Source organism: Cyprinodon tularosa, unplaced genomic scaffold, assembly GCF_016077235.1.
Source record: "Cyprinodon tularosa strain WSP-4 unplaced genomic scaffold, ASM1607723v1 ctg53, whole genome shotgun sequence".
Taxonomy (NCBI): Eukaryota; Metazoa; Chordata; class Actinopteri; order Cyprinodontiformes; family Cyprinodontidae; genus Cyprinodon; species Cyprinodon tularosa.
In genome coordinates, this window is record NW_024039263.1 from 1,578,697 (window position 1) to 1,597,829 (window position 19,133).

Here is a 19,133-nt window from a genome sequence, read left to right on the forward strand (position 1 = left end):
TATGTGTTCGGCGGCTTCCAGCTGTTTGACCATGTCAGAAAGAAAACAGGCTGTAAGGAGGTTTTATGTATCTTTAAGGAAGCTTTTTACATCTCTGTGAAGCTCTTCCTTAAGCTTAGCAGATAATGTTAAATGCAGTCTGCGAACCACGTTTACCAGGCTGTTGTTCAGCCCAATGTTTTCATCTGTTGCCTCTAAGTTGGTCTGTAACAAAAATATCTACAATTTATGCCAGTCAGAGAATGGGAAATTTTTAAATGTTTAATAATAGAAAAATAACAAAACAGAACGGAACAGAAATGCAGGCTGCTGAGGATAAGCGGACTGCAGCGGCTGCAGGAGGGCAGGGCGCAACCCAACACTGGCACTCTGGATGTGGGAGAAACACCAGTAAGTGACCACGATCATCTGACAGGAGATGATTTTCAGAGTGAGTCACTTACCTGGTCTTAGTCACTTACAGTTCAGAAGGCAGGATCCAGCCGATGGACTGCCAAACGAGATGCTGCTCAGAGCTGTCCAAAGTGTCCCTGATGCAGCAACCCTGCATTCCTAACCAAAACCCTGAGGGCTCCACGTAGAAGGACCAGAACTCGCAACCAACAACCAGGAGGCAGGAGACAAACACCAATCCACTGGCCTTAAAGACTCGCGACATGAACCAGGAACTTAGCCTCTTAATATCCACCTCATTTTGGGAAATTCTCACCTATTTTGCATACCCAAATAGAAAAGCAAATAACTTAGGACTGTAAGCCCAAATTACATCTGTGATACATTACTTGAAAGCTAACACCTTCTAGTTTCTGAATATATGCATGAAAATTGGGTGAGTAAAACAACCAGGCTGCATCAGTTCAAACAAGACTCAAAGTTCTTTTTTTGTTTTCTAAAATAATAGATCTTTTTTGAACAGCAGTTATAAAGACATGCTTGCTTGTGGCTGCTTTGTCATGGTACATTTTGAGATGCTGCTATATCTGTGTTAATTGTGCTTTGGTGCTTGCTGTGTCCATAAAATGAACTAGGTGGTTGAATTGCGGAGAATCTAAGCTTTCCAACAATGTCTAACATGTCTACATTGGTAAGCATTTTACCAGTGTAATTTTCATGCATTCTGAGTTATTATTTGTAAACGCTGGCGACCCGGTGGGTTTTGAGAGTTTAACTCTCATGAAAAACAAACATAAATACCTGACACCAAAACATAACATGAATAAATTAAGAATACACAAATAATGATCTGGCCCCGATAGCTGGGCTGAACTGACTATATAGCATAGGAAGCAGGTGAATAAGATCAATGATAATTAGAGAGCGGGGAGGTAATAGCAGGTGAATGAAGTGAGTAATTGCAGTCATGAAAAAATTCTAAATTATAACTTTATTATTTAAAACTACATTACCGTAACCTTGTTTGCATCTAACATAATGCCCTAGAGAAATAATCTGTCCCTTAAAAATATATATGAAAGGATTTTATTTAATTTTTTTTGCAGATAGAAATAATGCTTGGCCGGTGAGTCCAAAAGTTCATTTTGGACTGTGGATATATCTCATGTGTTTACATCCATTGCTGCAATGTTTCTTTAAGAGTTATCGCGTGAAGGAACTTCGTGTACAGTTTAAATCGTTATTTATTTGTTATTTAATGGAAATACTGCAACACTACTGCAGAAAAACCCTGCATTTTTAAAATTGTCAGTATATCAACATAGTTTTGAAAATATTTGTAAAGGAAGCGCAGCAAGTGGTATTGATATCTGGCAGGATTATAGGTGTTTTATTAAAAGCAGAAAAGCAGTGTCATTATGACCATTTTTATCAGTGTTGAAGGAGTTGGGACTTAAAATCAGGACTGAAATAAAAATGTGTGTTTCAAATATATTTAGCTGGTAAATGTAGTTGCCAAAACACCAATATCATTTTGAAATATTTAGCCTCAGATTTTCATATCACTGCATCCTTGTCAATTGGTATTAATGTTTTTGCAGGGCTCTAAATATGCTTAAATGAAATATAATTCCTAGATACAGTATAACCATCAGAAAATGCTTAAAAATCAGAAATTTTACTTTGGCTTTGGAAAATGATAAATGCAACCTATACTGTAGCCCACAATACAGTTTAGCACTAAAGGATGCTGTTGTTTTTTCAGATAAATCCCATTTTAAGTAACATTCTCGAGTTCAGTCTGTTGTAGAAAAAGAATAAACACGCATCTCTGCTCACACAGCCTTCCACATTTCAACCCTACTAGTGGTCTCCTAATGTTGCACGGAGCATTGCACAGAGGACACAGACTGTGTTGATACACAGACACAAAAAAAAACCCCTGCTTTTTGAGAGAGGCTCCATCCAGGTGCCTCAGCATCAGGACAACGACTGAAAATGATGCTTAGAATTCTGAGAAATGCAATCTTCTTAAAGAGCTATTTCTGCACTAGAGTTTAATCATAAACTCTTTTTTCTGATATGATATTATCCCTTAATCTTTAAAAACATGTTTTTAATTAACCAGAATGTATGCATTAAAAAGAGAATGTTCTTTAGCCTGATGTGGTATTCTAATCAGAAATGTATTTTCACTATATGTAAGAGTTCATGCTTAATACCTGTCTGTTCAATTATTTTATATGATTAGTTAATTTAATGAAATAGACAATGTTTAACTAATTATCCAACTTAGTGAATATGAATACATTCTTGTCATCAAGAACTTCTTATCCAACTTTTTGGTGGGCCTATACGGAACAGCTTGGCATTAAAATGACTGAGCTGCCAATACATGCAAACATTGGGCTTCCAATTCAGATCACATCCGTATAGCTTCAGCGTGTTTTTGTGTTTGTTTTTACCTGCAGACTATCGGCCCTAAGGAGGGTTGGCAAGTGTACAGCTCAGCCCAGGATGCTGACGGCCGCTGCATCTGCACTGTGGTAGCACCGGAACAGAGCCTGTGCTCCAGAGATGCAAAAAGCAGACAGCTCAGACAGCTGCTAGAGAAGGTAAGCATATTTACAAAGAGATATTTACCTTTTCCTCTGTAGCATGCACAGGCACACATACCAAAACCCTGAAACCCCAGCAACGTCTGTGTGTTGGTGTCCTCATTTGGTCTTACATCTTATTCATTATGCATGTTTTAAACAGTATTTAGATAAATTTTTCATTTGTTATATGTTGCAATAATGAGTTAAGATAACAGATTTAAAAGTACACACTAGCTTTATTCAATCAGTTTATTTAAAAAGAGTTTTGATTATAGGTTCAGCTTATTTTTAGAAAACAACCTGATAAATTATAAATCAAAAAGTAATTAGTAACTTTTTATTAGAATGCTTCAGCTTCTTTTAGAATAAAGTGCAATGAAACCTCAACCAATTAATTTAATATCATGCAAAAAAAAACAAAAAAAAAACTGATTGTGTCTTGTTTGGTTGCATCTTCAGAGTGTAAAACTCAAGGCATCTGCCCTGCACATTTTAGATGCATCTCTGCTTTTACAAACAGAAGAGAATAATTACACTGTAAGCCTAACAAGGTGAGAAAGGAGCATAGTTATTCAGTTCAGGACTGTTGAACAGAAGGACAAAATATATGAGCCTTCTACTGAACCCTTCTACTTAGAATGAATTTCAGAAAATTCCACAGAGGTTTGCTAGAGAACATCAATGAAAAACAAAAACAGATTTTGAACACAAAGGAATAAACAAGATCAAACCTGAAAGAGATTAAACAGTGGAGTTTTGTATCCCAGGTTTTAAATATTTCATGGGGCCCTGTTCAAACTAGCATCTGAAAATAATTGCATACTGAACTGGCCATGGTCAAATTACCTAAACTGACATCCCAGATTTAAAAGCAAAAAAGAGAAAAAAAATTTAGAGGCAGCAAAAGATACAAACTTAAAAACTTAATTTTTGCAAATGTTTCAGTCATGTTTAAATAAACTTATGAAATTCTATAACATGGAAATTTGATGCTTTTCTAATATTTTAAAAGTCAATTTATTTAAATTCAGTGAGCACTTCTTCCCTTTTGTGCATTCTGATTCACATCCATAGAGACACAGCCGATCTTACCTTAGGGCTGTATCTCTAATAATCACCTACTGTAGCAGTAAGAGTCCATGCATAGAACAATAATTCAATCTGTTTCTATTTTCTAAATCTACTGTGTGTAATCTGTAACTTATTTTAAATCAATTTCATTATATTTATATTTAAAATGTCTGCACCGAGAACAAAGTGCTGATTCTGAAGTGCTGGTGTAAAGAAAACAGCTTGTTGAGCATCTGTATTCAGTCCTGGTACTGCCTTCCGTTTTTCATGCTGTTGTTTTTGATCCCTCCTTTGCACCTGAAACGTGATTTACGAAGTAAACACAATCCTCAAACATCCAAAAGTTAGACCTTCTGTAGCCCGAGCTCCATTAATCACCCCCTCCTACACAAAACAGACTTCTGTGCCGAAAACCTGCACACCTACATATCAAGAATGTATGAATAAATCTCTGGAAAACTGGGTAAATTCACTCAATTCAATACCTTTTTAAAATTTTTATGATATTTGAATGAATGAGAAAAATGCTGCTAATAAGAAAATATATTCTCATTAGTGTCTCATGTATCTACTGTAAAATTAAACTCTATCCACATAACTTCTTTTTTTTATATATATAACACTCATTTGCCACCGTTCTAAAATTGCATCAAAGGAGACTTTTTAAAATACTAAAGTCTAAACTGTGACATTATCACAACTGTTACCCTGCCAAAAAAACACTGGCAAAGATATGTCAAGAAATATTAATGTGCTTTTATATTCTTAAAAATGATTTTGCTTTCATGCTACAAGTTAAGTCTCATGAATAAAGATTGTTTCAGGTCCTGGCTGACCTTGACCTTCTTTCATTTAAGGTGCAGAACATGTCCCAGTCCATTGAAGTGCTGAACCTGCGGACTCAGAGGGATTTCCAGTATGTCATAAAGATGGAGAACCAGATGAAAGGCCTGAGGACGAAGTTCAGACAGGTTGATGATGACAGGAAATCTGTCATGGCCAAGAATTTCCAGGTATTACGTAGCATTCTTTTATCAATGAGAAAACCAACACTAGTCTGTAAAGTTGAAAATGAGTCGTTAAAGCTAACAAAGGCTGTCTTTAAGGTCCTGATAACGTTTTTCTTTATAGTTTAAATGAGTTTCAGCTACATGGTTAAAACGCAGTAGATTTGAAGTGTACTAAATTCCCATGCAGCATTTCATCAGCATTACATGTCAGCAGCTCACCCACATTTTGACAGGCGTAGTGGAGAGGTTGGTCACATTGCTTGCTGTAGCGTAGGCTGAGGTGGGTAGAGAAGCCAACATTGAGTGATACTACTTCAGTACAGGTGTAGGTAAAAATGAGTCATCCAAAAAACATTTGTTTAAAAAAGTCAACTCAAATGGTTAGTTATTGTTTGGACACAGCATTCAATTTATTTTATGAGCACTAGTTTGTGAAAATATCAACATTAGCATTGAACAATTCCAGTTCAAGAAACTTACATTTAAAACATGTAGGGTTTCCCCAAAGTAAATCTGTAGGTCTGTTTTCTATTTATTATAGTTTGTATTTGAGGTTTTTCTAGAGAAAATATCTGTCTAGTGTGTAATCACTTGTCATCCTAATGGCACATAAAAGAGACTCTGTAGGTACCACATCCGCTCAGGTACCAAATCTGCTAAGGCCCTGCGCATACCAGTGACACTATATGATTGGTTGAACGTTGCTGCATGACATAAAACATTGTAGTTGCCCTGACAACGACAGCAACATAATTACTCGTCCATGTGCTGCGTCAGGAGCATTTGTAGTGTTAGCACATCTAATGACTGATGAAGTTTTGATAACAAAACTGGGAAAAAAAATCAGTTGATGGTACCTTCTAAGACAGAGATCAGTCTGTTTTAGTGGGCAGTTTCCTTCGAGACTGAGAATTATTGTTTTCTACTTTCGGCTATAATAACAGCTAGCTTGTTAACCAATCAAAGCTGGAGGTTTTCTCTTAGACTGGAACCTTACCTGCTGTTCTATGTCACTTTCAAACATCAATGCATTTAAAATACAATGATGATGCTTATCCTGGTGGATGAGTGAGTAAAGCCTGGCCGCCCTCCAGCCTTATAATATGTTGGAGGAAACCCTGCATGCCTAAACAAAGACAAAACTCCCCACTTGATCGTCAGAGGCAATTTTCATGTCTGTCTAAATGAAAAAAAAGCTTTACAACAATAATTTGAGCGTAACAACTAATCTTTTAAGATATGTACTTTGAGTTATTTACAAAGCCAAGATAATATGTGCATTTCCTCAGTGCCAGTTTTCACAGATTTAGAATGGACCTAGGAACCTTTGGCAAGCTCTTGTTACTGTAACAGCTGGTCGCTAAAGTTATAGATGTAGTTTAAAATGAATAGAAATGTTAGATATTTCAATTGAGCAACTAGGTAAAGTAAAAATATGTAGATAGATAGATAGATAGATAGATAGATAGATAGATAGATAGATAGATAGATAGACAGACAGACAGACAGACAGACAGACAGACAGACAGACAGACAGACAGACAGACAGACAGACAGACAGACAGACAGACATGCTAAAAAGGGGGTCTTACCAGTGGCGGCCGGCCCATAGGGGGCGCTGGGGCACCGCCCTCCCTGATAAGAAGAGAGAAACGTAAAATATATTTTTAGAAATTAACTCATAAATGTCAGTTTTACTCTCTAGAGTGTGTACCTATAAGCAAAACAAATTATATAAACTACATTTCCCTATCTACTGTCATTAATTTGTGGATTTTCACAGACAGACTCCTACCGTCTCTGTTCTGGGGGCTGTGATCAGACTGAACCACATTTGCAGAGAATCTGTCAATCATGTACTATTGCTAGGTGAATTTAATGGCCAATCAGCGTCTCAGAACTTAATGGTCTTGGGGCTCTGAAAATACTGCGCTTTAACAGGCTTCTGAACCCAAGTGCAGGTGCAGACAATTAGAGGGATGATGGCGAACGTAACGAACGTGATGAAGCTTCCACCAAATTCGGTGAGATCCTTATTTATATACCCGTTTGCCAGAAGAACATCCATGTTGTAGGGTAGGAAAATTTCATGTCATGGTTATTGTGACTGTGACGAATCCACATCCTCTAACTTTGCGCGCCACACACACATTCCTGTTATACTGTGTTTGTGAGGACCAATACACTCATGCTGAGCCCAGTAGCTCCATTAACTTAAAACACACACGCTGTCCTGGTTACCTGCTGGCGTATTGAGGGTGCACACTTAATATGTCAGTGGGGTTAGCCGTGTGTGTGTGTTTTTACACCAGTTCGGTGTAATTGAATAAGTCAATGAATCTGTGTAAAATAATTAAGTTGTAAAAATTATTTGTTTTTGTACATCAATTGTTTGTGGAGGTAATATATGGACAAAACTGATTTATGAGAAGAAATCAGAAATAAGAGAGCCTGTAGGGGCTTAAAATATTTGATGAGGGCTGTGGGAAGAAAAGCAGCAATTTTTGTTTTCTGTTTCTTTGTTACATTGCTGGTAACTGGAGGGAGGCTGAGGCCCAGAGTATCTTGTACATGTTTAGTTTCTTTTGCACCCTGTTTTGAGTTTTTGAGCACAATAAATCACCAACACCGGTAACCCGACTGAGCCTGGATTCTTGGAGGCCAAAGAACCCCGTCACAGTGACCCAAATCATCACTGTTACTGTTATTATATAGTAAATTAAATCATTACTGTTAAATTGTATGTATTGTCCAATTGTTTATTTGTATTCTTATTCCGGATTAGTTGGAGACATACACTAGGCTATATCAGCCCCACCAAAAATATTTTTCACCAGCCGCCACTGGGTCTTACTCCTCTTTATGAGCGCATTGATACTTATGATTTTGGGCCCTTAAAGCAATTAGTCTTTGCTATAGACTAATCACGTCTTATCACATTTATACGTTGATTGTTAGTATAGACTCTATACTTATAAGCAAAGTCTACATGTGATAAGATGCTTGCTAATGCTTTAGACACTTAGGAAAATCAGACTTAGACAACTTTTATTGTAATTTTGTATACACAGAGTGTATACAAAATAAATTTCATTTAGTACAGCTTTTCAGACAGTAAGTGAAAAGTTCAATTCAATAAAGTGCAGCAGTGATCAAATGTAAACTGTGTGGGATAAAAAAACATGGTGCAAAAAAAAACAGTCATATGGAAGTTCAGACCAATAATATATATGCTGCAAATATGCAGTTTTTTGGTATGTTGTTATCAGTGTGATGCAGAGTTTGTGACATAATTTTGAGGGTTTTTTTTTCCAACAGCTCAACAGTCAAGCAGGGTTTATTATGCAATAATAGTCACTTTGTTTATGGATATAATGAACTGCATTTGAATCTTTTACAGGGTTTTAGATTCTGAAGGGCTGTGTAAGGTGAATTTTATAAATAAACTATTACATACACAAAGAAACAACAGAAATGGTAAGTATGAATGAGTGTAAACAGGACTTTTAGCTTTCATTAAATGCGATCGAATACTCAATTTAACTCTAAAACGCAGCAAAGTTGTGACCAGCAACAATCACAAAGCTGTCTGTCTTAGCAACACTAACTGACGCTAATGATAGCTTTTTCACTTTAGCATAATCTTGAAACGTGTGATGGTTCCACAGATGGTCCAGATGCACTGCCTCCCCTGGCTACCACCATCTAAAAGAAAGTTTTGCATATAAGACAACCCTCTTCTTTCTGCTGTCCATCTTTTTACAGTAGTTGGAGTATTTCTATATTGGGTTCGGAGCATAGCAGAGTGGAGTTCTGGGGGAACAAAGCAAGTAAAACAGAAGCAGAGACCTTTTAAAGGAGGCTGATGAAACAAATGATCTTAACTGACACCATATTGTAATATAAGACAGAATTACAAGCTTTACTTGCACACAGAAGTAGCAGTAAGCTCCCTGTGTTAAAGGTATAAAATCAATGGCATCATTTTTTAGTTATGTAGTATTTTTTTGTTGGACTTGGAACCTTCTTGGTTATATTTTTTTTTATTAAATTAGCAACTGTTCTCCAAAGTAGCCCCTTACTGTTAGCTGAATTTAAAACATGATGATTCATGCCATCTTTTAAAAAACACACTCCTCATCAACAAGTTTATTCAGGGGGAAGATATTGCTGTCATATTTTGCGGCAGGCTTCTTATCTGCATGCAGGAAAGCTCCCAAGACACAAGAATAACAGTTTAACTTTGATATTATAATACAGGGGGATTTTAAATGACTAGTTCTTCATCATGGGGAAACGGATCACAGTGAGAGAAAAGGATGACAGAGGATTAAAGCAAATACTCACGATGAATATTCTTTGACCATAAACAGAGCAGTGTTAAGGTGGCTGACAGGTTGGGCTTGAGGTTTCCAAAGAAAGGGACTCATTGTTGCCCATTTTGGAGAAAGTAATCAGTGAGGTGGGATAAAGAGGTTTGAGCCATTAATCCAAAGAATCACAAAGAGACAGATCCATAAAGGAACTCGGGATGTGTTATTATAAAAAGACTGAAAAGAGGGTTAGCGTCAGCCATGAAACTTTGGGAAAACAACTTAGCAGATAACTCCGGTGTGACAGTGCAACATCCAATTACCAGCAGCCAGCTTCTCTTAAGCTCCAGCTGATGAGTTTGATTCGAAGGGGGAAAACACTGCTCAGCTCCGCCCTCTGGGGAAATTCTGCAGCTCTATTGGGTAGAAACACAATGCAACCAGATCCTGACAATTATCAGTATTCATATTACTTTATTTTAGATCAGATCTAGGTTTGTGTACGGAAGATATTTAATAATAAAAGCCAAAACTAGATTAAGAGAGGATCACCTTGCAACCCAGTTGTACAGCAGTGTGAAATCTCAATACCTTAAACTTCTGTCAAGTGAGTCTACACAACATGCACTTTTCCTCTAAATAGACAACAATATTAATCCTGAGACAACATCCCCTGTATCTCAGTATAGGTTTACAACAGAACCTCCCAACAGTAAGCTTTTTGTAATGGTTGTGCATTTTGTGAAACGATTACCAAAAGTATCAAGTCTGGCACAGATCTGCCTGTATTTTGAAAGGGCTGCCAAGCACTTCTGCAATCAACACAACGCCCTGGCAACCTAACTTTCTTGGTCTTCCGCTGGCAGAATTCTCCTACTCAACAGCTCTGGCTCTGGTATAAGAGGGAAGCTTGGACCCCCAAAAGGCAGCACCCTGGGTCACAGTTTTTCAGCGACAGATACAACCCTCTCCAGTTAAATGTTATTATGAATCCTACTTGCACATCTGCAGCTGGTGCAAAATGCTGCTGCTCATCTTTTAACAGATAAACATAAAAGAGAGCACATCATAGAAGTCTAGGCTTTTCTTCATTGGCCGCCGTGTATTTTAGAGTTTATTTCTTCTGTTTGTCTTCAAGGTTCTAAACAAGCTTACCATTGTCTATTTAAAAAAAAAAATCTAATATTGGCTGAAATTAATTCTACTTTTTTTTTCTTTTCTCTTTTACCCTCTATTATTATTATTATTTCAATCTATTTTATTGCAGTTACACATTTTATTGTTTCTATTCTACATATGTTTTGTTAGATATTTAGCTTTATTAAACCATTGTACATTTTTCTTCTTGTTTTTGTTATCTTTAATGTACAGCTTTGGTTCTCGTTAGAGTTCTTTATAAATAAAGTTGATGATAATGATTATGACATCAAATTGCATGAACTTTTTGAGATGGAGGAGCCCAGACAGAGCATTGATATGCACTAAGTGCTGTATATTGGATCGGCCTGGAAAATCATTTGATGCATCTCAAGGTAATATCAAGGTCAAATGTGTTGCTTTAAAATCATTCAGCTGCAGAAAATGCAGCTGTTCTTCTTGCACAGGTTAATTAAAGCTGTGCTAGTGTTCTCATCCATTTTGTAATTCTCTATTTTGCTGAGAGTTATTATTTTTCAACAATAGTGTATTGAGCTACTTTTGACCCAAAACCTGAGATGTCTGCTAAAAAGTTGGAGATAAAAAGTTATTTTCTTTTCTTTTCAGCACCAGGGGCATAAAAACAACTTAACAGGATTCCCTTTATAACAGAAAAACTAGCTGTCAAGGGAACCAGAGTTCAAATCCGACTGAAAATATGTGAGGTCATAGAGAGGACTGCAGACGATCTAATTAATTTGCAGAAATAATGTGAAACAGAATAATTATCTAAACATGTATTTCTTCTGATATTTTACATTTGAGTTTTCAGACCAATTTTTACATTATATGCGGAGAATTTCTGAAACAATTAAATTCTCATTTTTTTAAAGATAAAATCTCTCAATTTAACGGAATATTTAGAGTTAATATGGGGACAGCTGCTGTTTTTTTTTCTTTCATATAGGACATAGCCACACTGTTTTGCCTTCACACAATTCATCATGTTCTGAAGTAGGTTTTGATCCTGTCAAACTCCATCAAACAGCATGTAGTCTCCTCCTGACTGCTGCATCAATCTATATTCTTCCACCACTCTCCTCCCTCTCCACCTCCCATTATTTTGATGCTGTCGCTGCCGTCCCCGCAGGAGCTTAAGGACAAGATGGACGAGCTGAAGCCTCTGATACCTGTGCTGGAGCAGTACAAGATGGACGCTGCACTCATCTCACAGTTCAAGGAGGAGATCAGGAACCTCTCCGTGGTGCTGACGGGAATCCAGGAGGAGCTTGGGGCCTACGATTACGACGAGCTTTACAAGAGAGTCCTGCGACTGGACAGCAGGCTCCGCAGCTGCATGGGCAAACTTAGTAAGTGCTGTTTATACTGTAGATGTTGCTCCCTACTGGATTAAGTCAGAGTTTTAATCATATGTCAAGGTAGCTGATATATTCTGAAACCTGCATGAGCTCAGCATTTTCTAAAGTCTTATTAAAAATATCTGTGGCATTGCTCTGGAGAATGAATAACACCAGCAGAAATATTACAGAGCCAGAGGTTGTCTGAGCCATACCTTCTCTTTCCTCATTTTATACTAGTGGGTACCATATAGAAAAACAACCATAGCAGATACATAAATAAAAGGATTTTCTAAATCCTCCTTATGTGCAGTAGGTAAAATAAATATTAAAGAAATCAGTGTTAGTGTGTAATAAGGCAATTGAGATTAATTAAAACATATGAGGGAGAACATTTTATTTGAATAGCACATTTCAGCAACAAGATCATTTAAAGGGTTTCATATGATAAAAACCAGAGGGAAAAAAACAAAAAGTACTATGCAGTGGCTTACAGTAATAAAGGAAGTAAAAATGTTGGGCTTGGGGCTAAAACTTATATTTCAATATTTTAAGAAGAACAGCCAGCATGAGGGCTATCTCAAAACAAGTGAGTTTTTAAAGGAACATGGTCACATTATATGATTACACCAAAAACTGACTATGTCAGTAAAACTCTTTTACTTTATTACTCTAAAAAATTATTAAAGTTTTATTGGGTGTTTATTTGGGATTATTGTCCAACTGTAAATCCACATGTGGTTCATCTTTTGATTCCTATCAGTGTCTCAGTGCATTTCTCTATCCTTTCAATTCTTCAATGTGTGCCGTGCTTTCTAATTTAAGACACTCTGTGCCTGGAAACTCTGTGATTTTGACTTGCAGAAGCTTTCTACCTGTAAACAAAACGTTATTATTTACACACAACCTTTTCTGAATATTCGACAACTATCTTTAAACTAGCCGTTGCCTGCTTCTCCTTCAGCAGTGGAGTCTTGTGCAGTGAGTCCACACTGGGACTCCTGCAGATGAGTGAATGACTGATCCTGGGAAAAGGCCTACTATTTCTTAAGCTCTTATTGAAGAGCTTTAGAGTCTAAGAGTCTGTCATGATCGGTTTAACAAATCTTACCCACATGCAGAGAAACCACTAAGAGAGCACAGAAAAAGTTTAACAGGTTTATTGAAGGAGTAAACAGGCATTGGATCATGAACTCAGTGAGCTGGTGACCTGGAACTGGAAGTGAGAAGGGAAGTTCAGTGGTCAGTTCAGGTACCGTGGGAATCTTGGATTTTTGCAAGGTTGGGAACTTACATTTGAGGAGGGCCTTGTTAGTCCTTGAATCCAGACTGGATTTGGAGGGCAGACAGGTTGATAAGCATTGCACCCGGAGGAGTAATGGAGCGGGCTGTCACTTGGATTTCTGATGGGTACTTGAACGGAACATATGGAGGTTCTCCCCTGCTCAGTGTAACTCGGTTTTTACTTCCAGGGGAGAGAAGGTCAAGAATTCCAGTAACACAGGAAAGCTTCCTGCCGAGGAGCAATGACAAAAACTTGTTAGACTCAGAGAAACAAAGTTAGGTTAGACTCAGCAAAACTCAGCTTGGCTAGAGTACCCAAAACTCGCAAACACTCTGGCGTTGATGTAGTAACAGTCCACTGCTCAAATACTCCTCCAGATAATGAGCCAATGAGCCACCGGTGTGCAGGGTGGGACAGCGAAGACAGGGCACCACCTGATGAAACAAACAAACAGGCCACACAAACTGGATTCCTAACAGAGTCCTTAGACTCTTAGAAAAACTTTTCAGGTTATTCCTTTGATGAGAACAACCTGACTTTCACTGGTTTATGGCGAAATTGTGTCTTTCCACTAAATTTAACCTTAAAAGGTTTAGAAATGCAGCTATAATATTTTACAATAAGACCACTTTTAATAAATTCCTCTTTACAACTATAAAACTCATTCCAATGTATATTATATTATCGAATGTAGATTATGAACAATTTGTTTCCAGCCGGTTAGCTGACAAGATGCAGCGGACACTGCATTCAAGATGTAAAAGCGTAGAAGGCTGCAGAGTTGACAGGAGATCAAATCCAAGCAGACGAATGAAGGCAGAATAATCCACAGGGCGAAGTCAAGAGGCAGATCCAGGTTCAGTCCACAGAAGAATCAATCGAAAGTCCGAAGACAGGCCAGGCAGACAGATCAAACAGAGGCAGGCAGGCTCCAAGGTCCAAATACAGAAACAGATCCGAATCAGACAATTAGAACACTATAGAAAGATTAGAGAGCCCTCAACACCAAAGGCTGAAGAATAATCTGGCACTGATGGCTGGGACCAAGCAGTTTAATTAGAAGTAGGAGCAGGTGAATCACATGAGCAGTGATGACAAACAGGGCAGAGCTAGACAGGTGAATGAAATGAGCAATCAAGCTATATAACATATATAACATCAGCGCAATAAGACTACTTATCTTTTTAGAATGTTCTCTTCCTTTAACAAAAAACAAACAAACAAGTGGTTAATGGCTGTTCTCTCACTTTCATTCCAGTGCAAAAAAAAACAAAGGCTTTGTTCATGCTCTGGTCTGTTGTTTTGGATTGATGGCTTTTAACAGTAAAATCGCCCCCAATGTCTTGAAGATGGCAATTAAGAGTAACATGTCCTCCTTTATAGCCTCCTAATGAGGAGAAAGAGATGCGGCCCATGGTGTTAATCTTTTTCCACTGTAGAACTCTTTTTCTGAAGCAGTTGCAATGCTATGAATTAGTCAGAGGTTCTGGGTTTGAATTACAAATCAACCCTGGCATTTAGAGCTCTGTTATCTCAAGCTTAGAAGGGAGTTAAGGGGAAAAAATTATTTATTTATAAAAAGTGTTTTGTACAAGTAACGGTGCAGCTCTGAACCTTTAAACATGTTTTCAAATTTAAGTCCATGGTTGCTCTGATAAAAACTAAGTAACTCTTAGATTCAAACAACAATTGGACAGTTAAGCTTTGAGTTTAAGTATTTTGTTGTCAGTCCTATCTTAGTATGCACAGGAGGCCATGCTCTCTGTTGACGCAGGCATGAAATTGGCTTGAGAAATCTAGTTAGAGACTGAAACCACCCCAGCACATCTTATCGCTGCTTTTCTGTATCAACAGCATGTGGGAAATTAATGAAAATCACTGGACCTGTTACAATAAAGACATCTGGAACCCGGTTTGGAGCTTGGATGACTGATCCGCTTGCAACGACCCGAAACAACAGGGTGAGTAATGAAACACTGGGGTTCCTTCCAAGAGTTTTGCAGCAGCACTCATATTTGTGTTGTATACTAACAGAATAAGCTAAAAAAAAAAAAAAAAGAAGTTTAAGTGCTTATGGGGAAGATTTTGATCATTTTAGCAAAAAGAAAGAAGTAAAGCTACAATTATCTATGTCTTATTATCCAATCTAATTTAATTATACATAACAGTGGTTCCCAAGTGAAGTGGGTTTCCCTTGGGGTGGTCCAGTGTAATTACAGAATGTATTGATGGAAATGATAATTTTTTTAGCTAAAAGAGACCACGTTTGTTGTATAGTTATATGTAATTAACTGCAGTTCAAAGTGGGGCGTGGGGTAAGACAGGACAAGCATATAAGGTGTCAGAAAATGTATTTGTATTAGTGATAAATGTAACTTTCTCATATTATGTCATTACAACCACAAGCATTAAGGAATTTTATTCTGATTTCATATGATCATTCAGAGTCACAGTCATGCTTGAAAAGTTCAATTTAGGCAACTGGAGGTGATCATCCATCACAATGCAGTGAATATTTGTGAAGTGAAAAAAACAATTATCCAAAGTTTTAAACATGGATTTCAAATACAAGAAAGTATGAAAAGCAACTATATTTAGTCCACCTCAATTAACACTGCAAAGAAAGACTTTGCTAAAATGATAGCAGCTGCTGTGGCTGGGTTTACACCTTTAGGGTTATTCTCCTTGGATCATTCTTCATTACTTTGTGCCACTAACAGTTTATCTTTAAGTCCTGCATTACAGTATCTCTGCTTCCAATCAACACTGACCAGCATCTCTGCTGTCCCTCAACCTGTCCCACAGCATGCTGCTGCCCCTACCACATTTACAGTGAGACGTTGTGTCAAGTCTAATATCTCGTGTTAGGGTTCTATTATGTATAGCCTTTGCATGTGGCACAAAATTTTTATCTTTGCCTCATTAGACAGGGCCAGCTTCTTCCTTAAGTGTTGTTGTTCTTTTTGTTGTTTTTTTGCAGACTGTACAGAGAGCTTCCTGTGGCTTTCAAAGTGGAAGTTTTTCTTGCCACCCTTCCATATAGACCAGACTTGTCCTGTCAGCAGATGGTCACTATTTGTGTTTTGTTTTTTGGATCTCTGCATATCTGCAGATTTGGATAATCCTGGTGGCTGCTCATTTGATAGTTTTATGTTTTTCTTGATTTTCATCAACCTCTAAGAAACAAGAAACAAAATATATATATATATATATATAATATTTTATCCTTCAAATTTTACATGAGGGCAAACGTTTTCTAATATGTTTTCTCGTCATCACAGAACAGGGCCCCTGTAGAACTAGTGTTGGCCCTCATTATTGCCCCTGTAGTAAATACATAATCCTAATAAATGTTGTACTTTTAGCTTAAGTCAAACTGAGATATGTTTACGAAGTATGTCTTCTATATGTGTGGTTTCTTGAGCTGCTAATGGATTTTTCGTTCACTTGAAATTGCAATCGATGAACCATTGACCTGTTTTTTGTGCCATTCCTTCATTTGGCCCCCCGGTAGATTTGGTCTAGAACCGCCACTGCTTTTGAAGCAACTGGTTCCACTGGATTTTATTTCTAGGTATCAGACTAAAGTGTGGAAAATACAATCGCAAGTTGTAGGTCTTGCAATAAATATTGCAATAAAATTTCATAGAATTGTTTGATGCACTGAACATTAGAGAAATACAGTCTTTGAAAATAAGTCAGACACTTTCTTTAATTTCTGAGTATTTCTTCAAACAGTGCTAAAAACTATTGATCATTTTACTTCAAGTTCATATTATCTGCTCCTTGAATGTTGCTGAGCACAATAAACTAATAAAATAAAGGTTAACTTTTATATACATATTTTTCTTCCTTAGTTTTCTTAATAAAAAATGACAAAATACATACTTGGCTTTGAAAAACTATATTTTATTTCAAAAATTCCTTTTGGGAGGCGATCTCTAAATAGCAATGAAATTCAAGTAGTGAAACGTGATTTCACAAATTAATAAATATAAGACACTAAAAGTTTGCAGCTGGTGATATCTCACTGTAAGCTAGTTTATGAGTCAGGAGGAGAAAATCTCAGGATAAAACAAAAAGAACTGCTGTCACTTTAAGCTATGGAATCCCAAGGAACGGATTGGTGAAAAGGGATTTTGCAAAAAGGAAATCTTCAGAAGCAAAAAATTGGAATAATCAGTATAATAATTACTCACCCAGCCCTAGTTTGTGGTTGTACTGTGACAAAATGTGAAAAAGGGACGAGGTTTGAATATTTTAGAAAGAAAAATTTAGATGCACATGTAATTCTAACTGATCCCTCCATCCTGTCTAATGTAGGTTTGGTACATGGACAGCTACACCAACAGTAAGATTGTTCGTGAATTCAAGACAATAGAAGACTTTGTGTCAGGAGTGGTTTCTCGAACCTACAGCCTCCCATTTAAGTGGGAGGGAACCAATCACATGGTCTACAATGGTTCTCTCTACTACAACAAATACCAGAGCAACATCATTGTCAAGTACAGCTTTGAGACCGGCACCGTGCTTGCCCAGCGAGCTCTGGAGTTTGCCGGCTTCCACAACATGTACCCTTACACTTGGGGAGGATACTCTGACATAGACGTCATGGCCGATGAACTAGGAATGTGGGTCGTATATGCAACCAATCAAAATGCCGGTAATGTTGTGATCTCCCAGATAGACCCTGACACATTGCAGGTCCTGAAGACATGGTATACCGAATACTCAAAAAGAAACGCAGGGGAATCGTTCATGATCTGCGGGACGCTTTATATCACCAACTCTCATCTGTCAGGAGCTAAGGTTTACTACGCTTACTCTACCAAGACTTCCACCTATGAATACATAGACATACCGTTCCACAACCAGTACTTTCACATCTCCATGCTTGACTATAATGCCAGAGAGAGGGCACTGTATGCCTGGAATAATGGGCACCAGGTAATCTTTAATGTCACCCTTTTTCATGTCATAAAAACGGATGACGACTCCTAAATGTGTGCCAACAACAACTGAAGCACCACTGTTTGTGATACGAGGACCAGCTAATTAACAGTTTTTTTTTTTCATCAGAATTGGACTGTGCTGTCTCTACTTGAAGCTTTTTGAATTTTTGGCTCTGTAGTTTTTGGCAGACTTGGGTATGGACACCAGTGACTTTACAATAAGTGAAGTGTTTCTACAAATTTCCCTTGCTGCTGATTAGTCTGGTATGCCTTATTTGCGAAGTGTTGGGTTTTCCAGCCAAAAAAACTCAAATCTTTTGCATGAATGTCATGAATTTGCCTATTTAACCTGATACAACATAGTTGTTTTGTTGCAAGTTAGAAATTTGCTTTCAGTGTTTGCTTTCTTTGTGTATTTAAAGACTATTTAAAGTTGTAATTGAAGATTGAAAGCAACCTACCGGACATTTGCCACAATGTAAATGATAAAACGGTTACATTTTTTAAAATAATTTATTAATGGTATAATGTCTCTGTGAAAGAAGAATGTTTGTATTTTTTATAAAAAAGCCCATAGAAGATGTTGTGTGCATTTTCATTACAAGGGAACATTGTACATTTCATAGTATTTTTAAGTGCTTAAAAAAAAAAAACTCTGATCTGATGAAGAAAGAATAAAAGCAAAAAAGACAAACTGATTGCTAATGTTTTGCAAGTTATTTAAAAAAGAATATGGAACAGGATAACAGCAAATCTGAAAAGTATGTAAAATAATGTTCACCGTTCTTCAAATGAAAACTTGAAAAGTTTTTGACCAGAATAAATTAAATAAACCAAGATCCTAATTTTTCATACATCTGACAAATTGTGACTTAAAGTTATTCCTATTCAGTCAGCAAGTCTTGCCTGACTGGAAGGTCGACCAGCATGTCTTAAAAGATGATAAGATGATGTGAAATTGGTAACCTGACTCCGCCAGATGGATTTGCTCCGCATATCCATCTGGGAACCTTC

At 37.3% G+C, this 19,133-nt stretch overlaps 1 protein-coding gene across 1 annotated transcript in view; it reads left to right on the forward strand.

The window, feature by feature from the left end:
* olfm3a (olfactomedin 3a) overlaps positions 1-18,799 on the forward strand; it is a 67,708-nt gene extending 48,909 nt beyond the window's left edge. Inside the window, exons 2-6 of the mRNA XM_038304239.1 lie at positions 2,865-3,008; positions 4,922-5,077; positions 11,675-11,894; positions 15,022-15,128; positions 17,491-18,799. Coding sequence (XP_038160167.1) covers positions 2,865-3,008; positions 4,922-5,077; positions 11,675-11,894; positions 15,022-15,128; positions 17,491-18,168 — 1,305 coding nt within the window. The 3' untranslated portion in view covers positions 18,169-18,799. The remainder of the gene's footprint in view (positions 1-2,864; positions 3,009-4,921; positions 5,078-11,674; positions 11,895-15,021; positions 15,129-17,490) is intronic.
* The last annotated feature ends 334 nt before the right edge of the window (positions 18,800-19,133 follow it).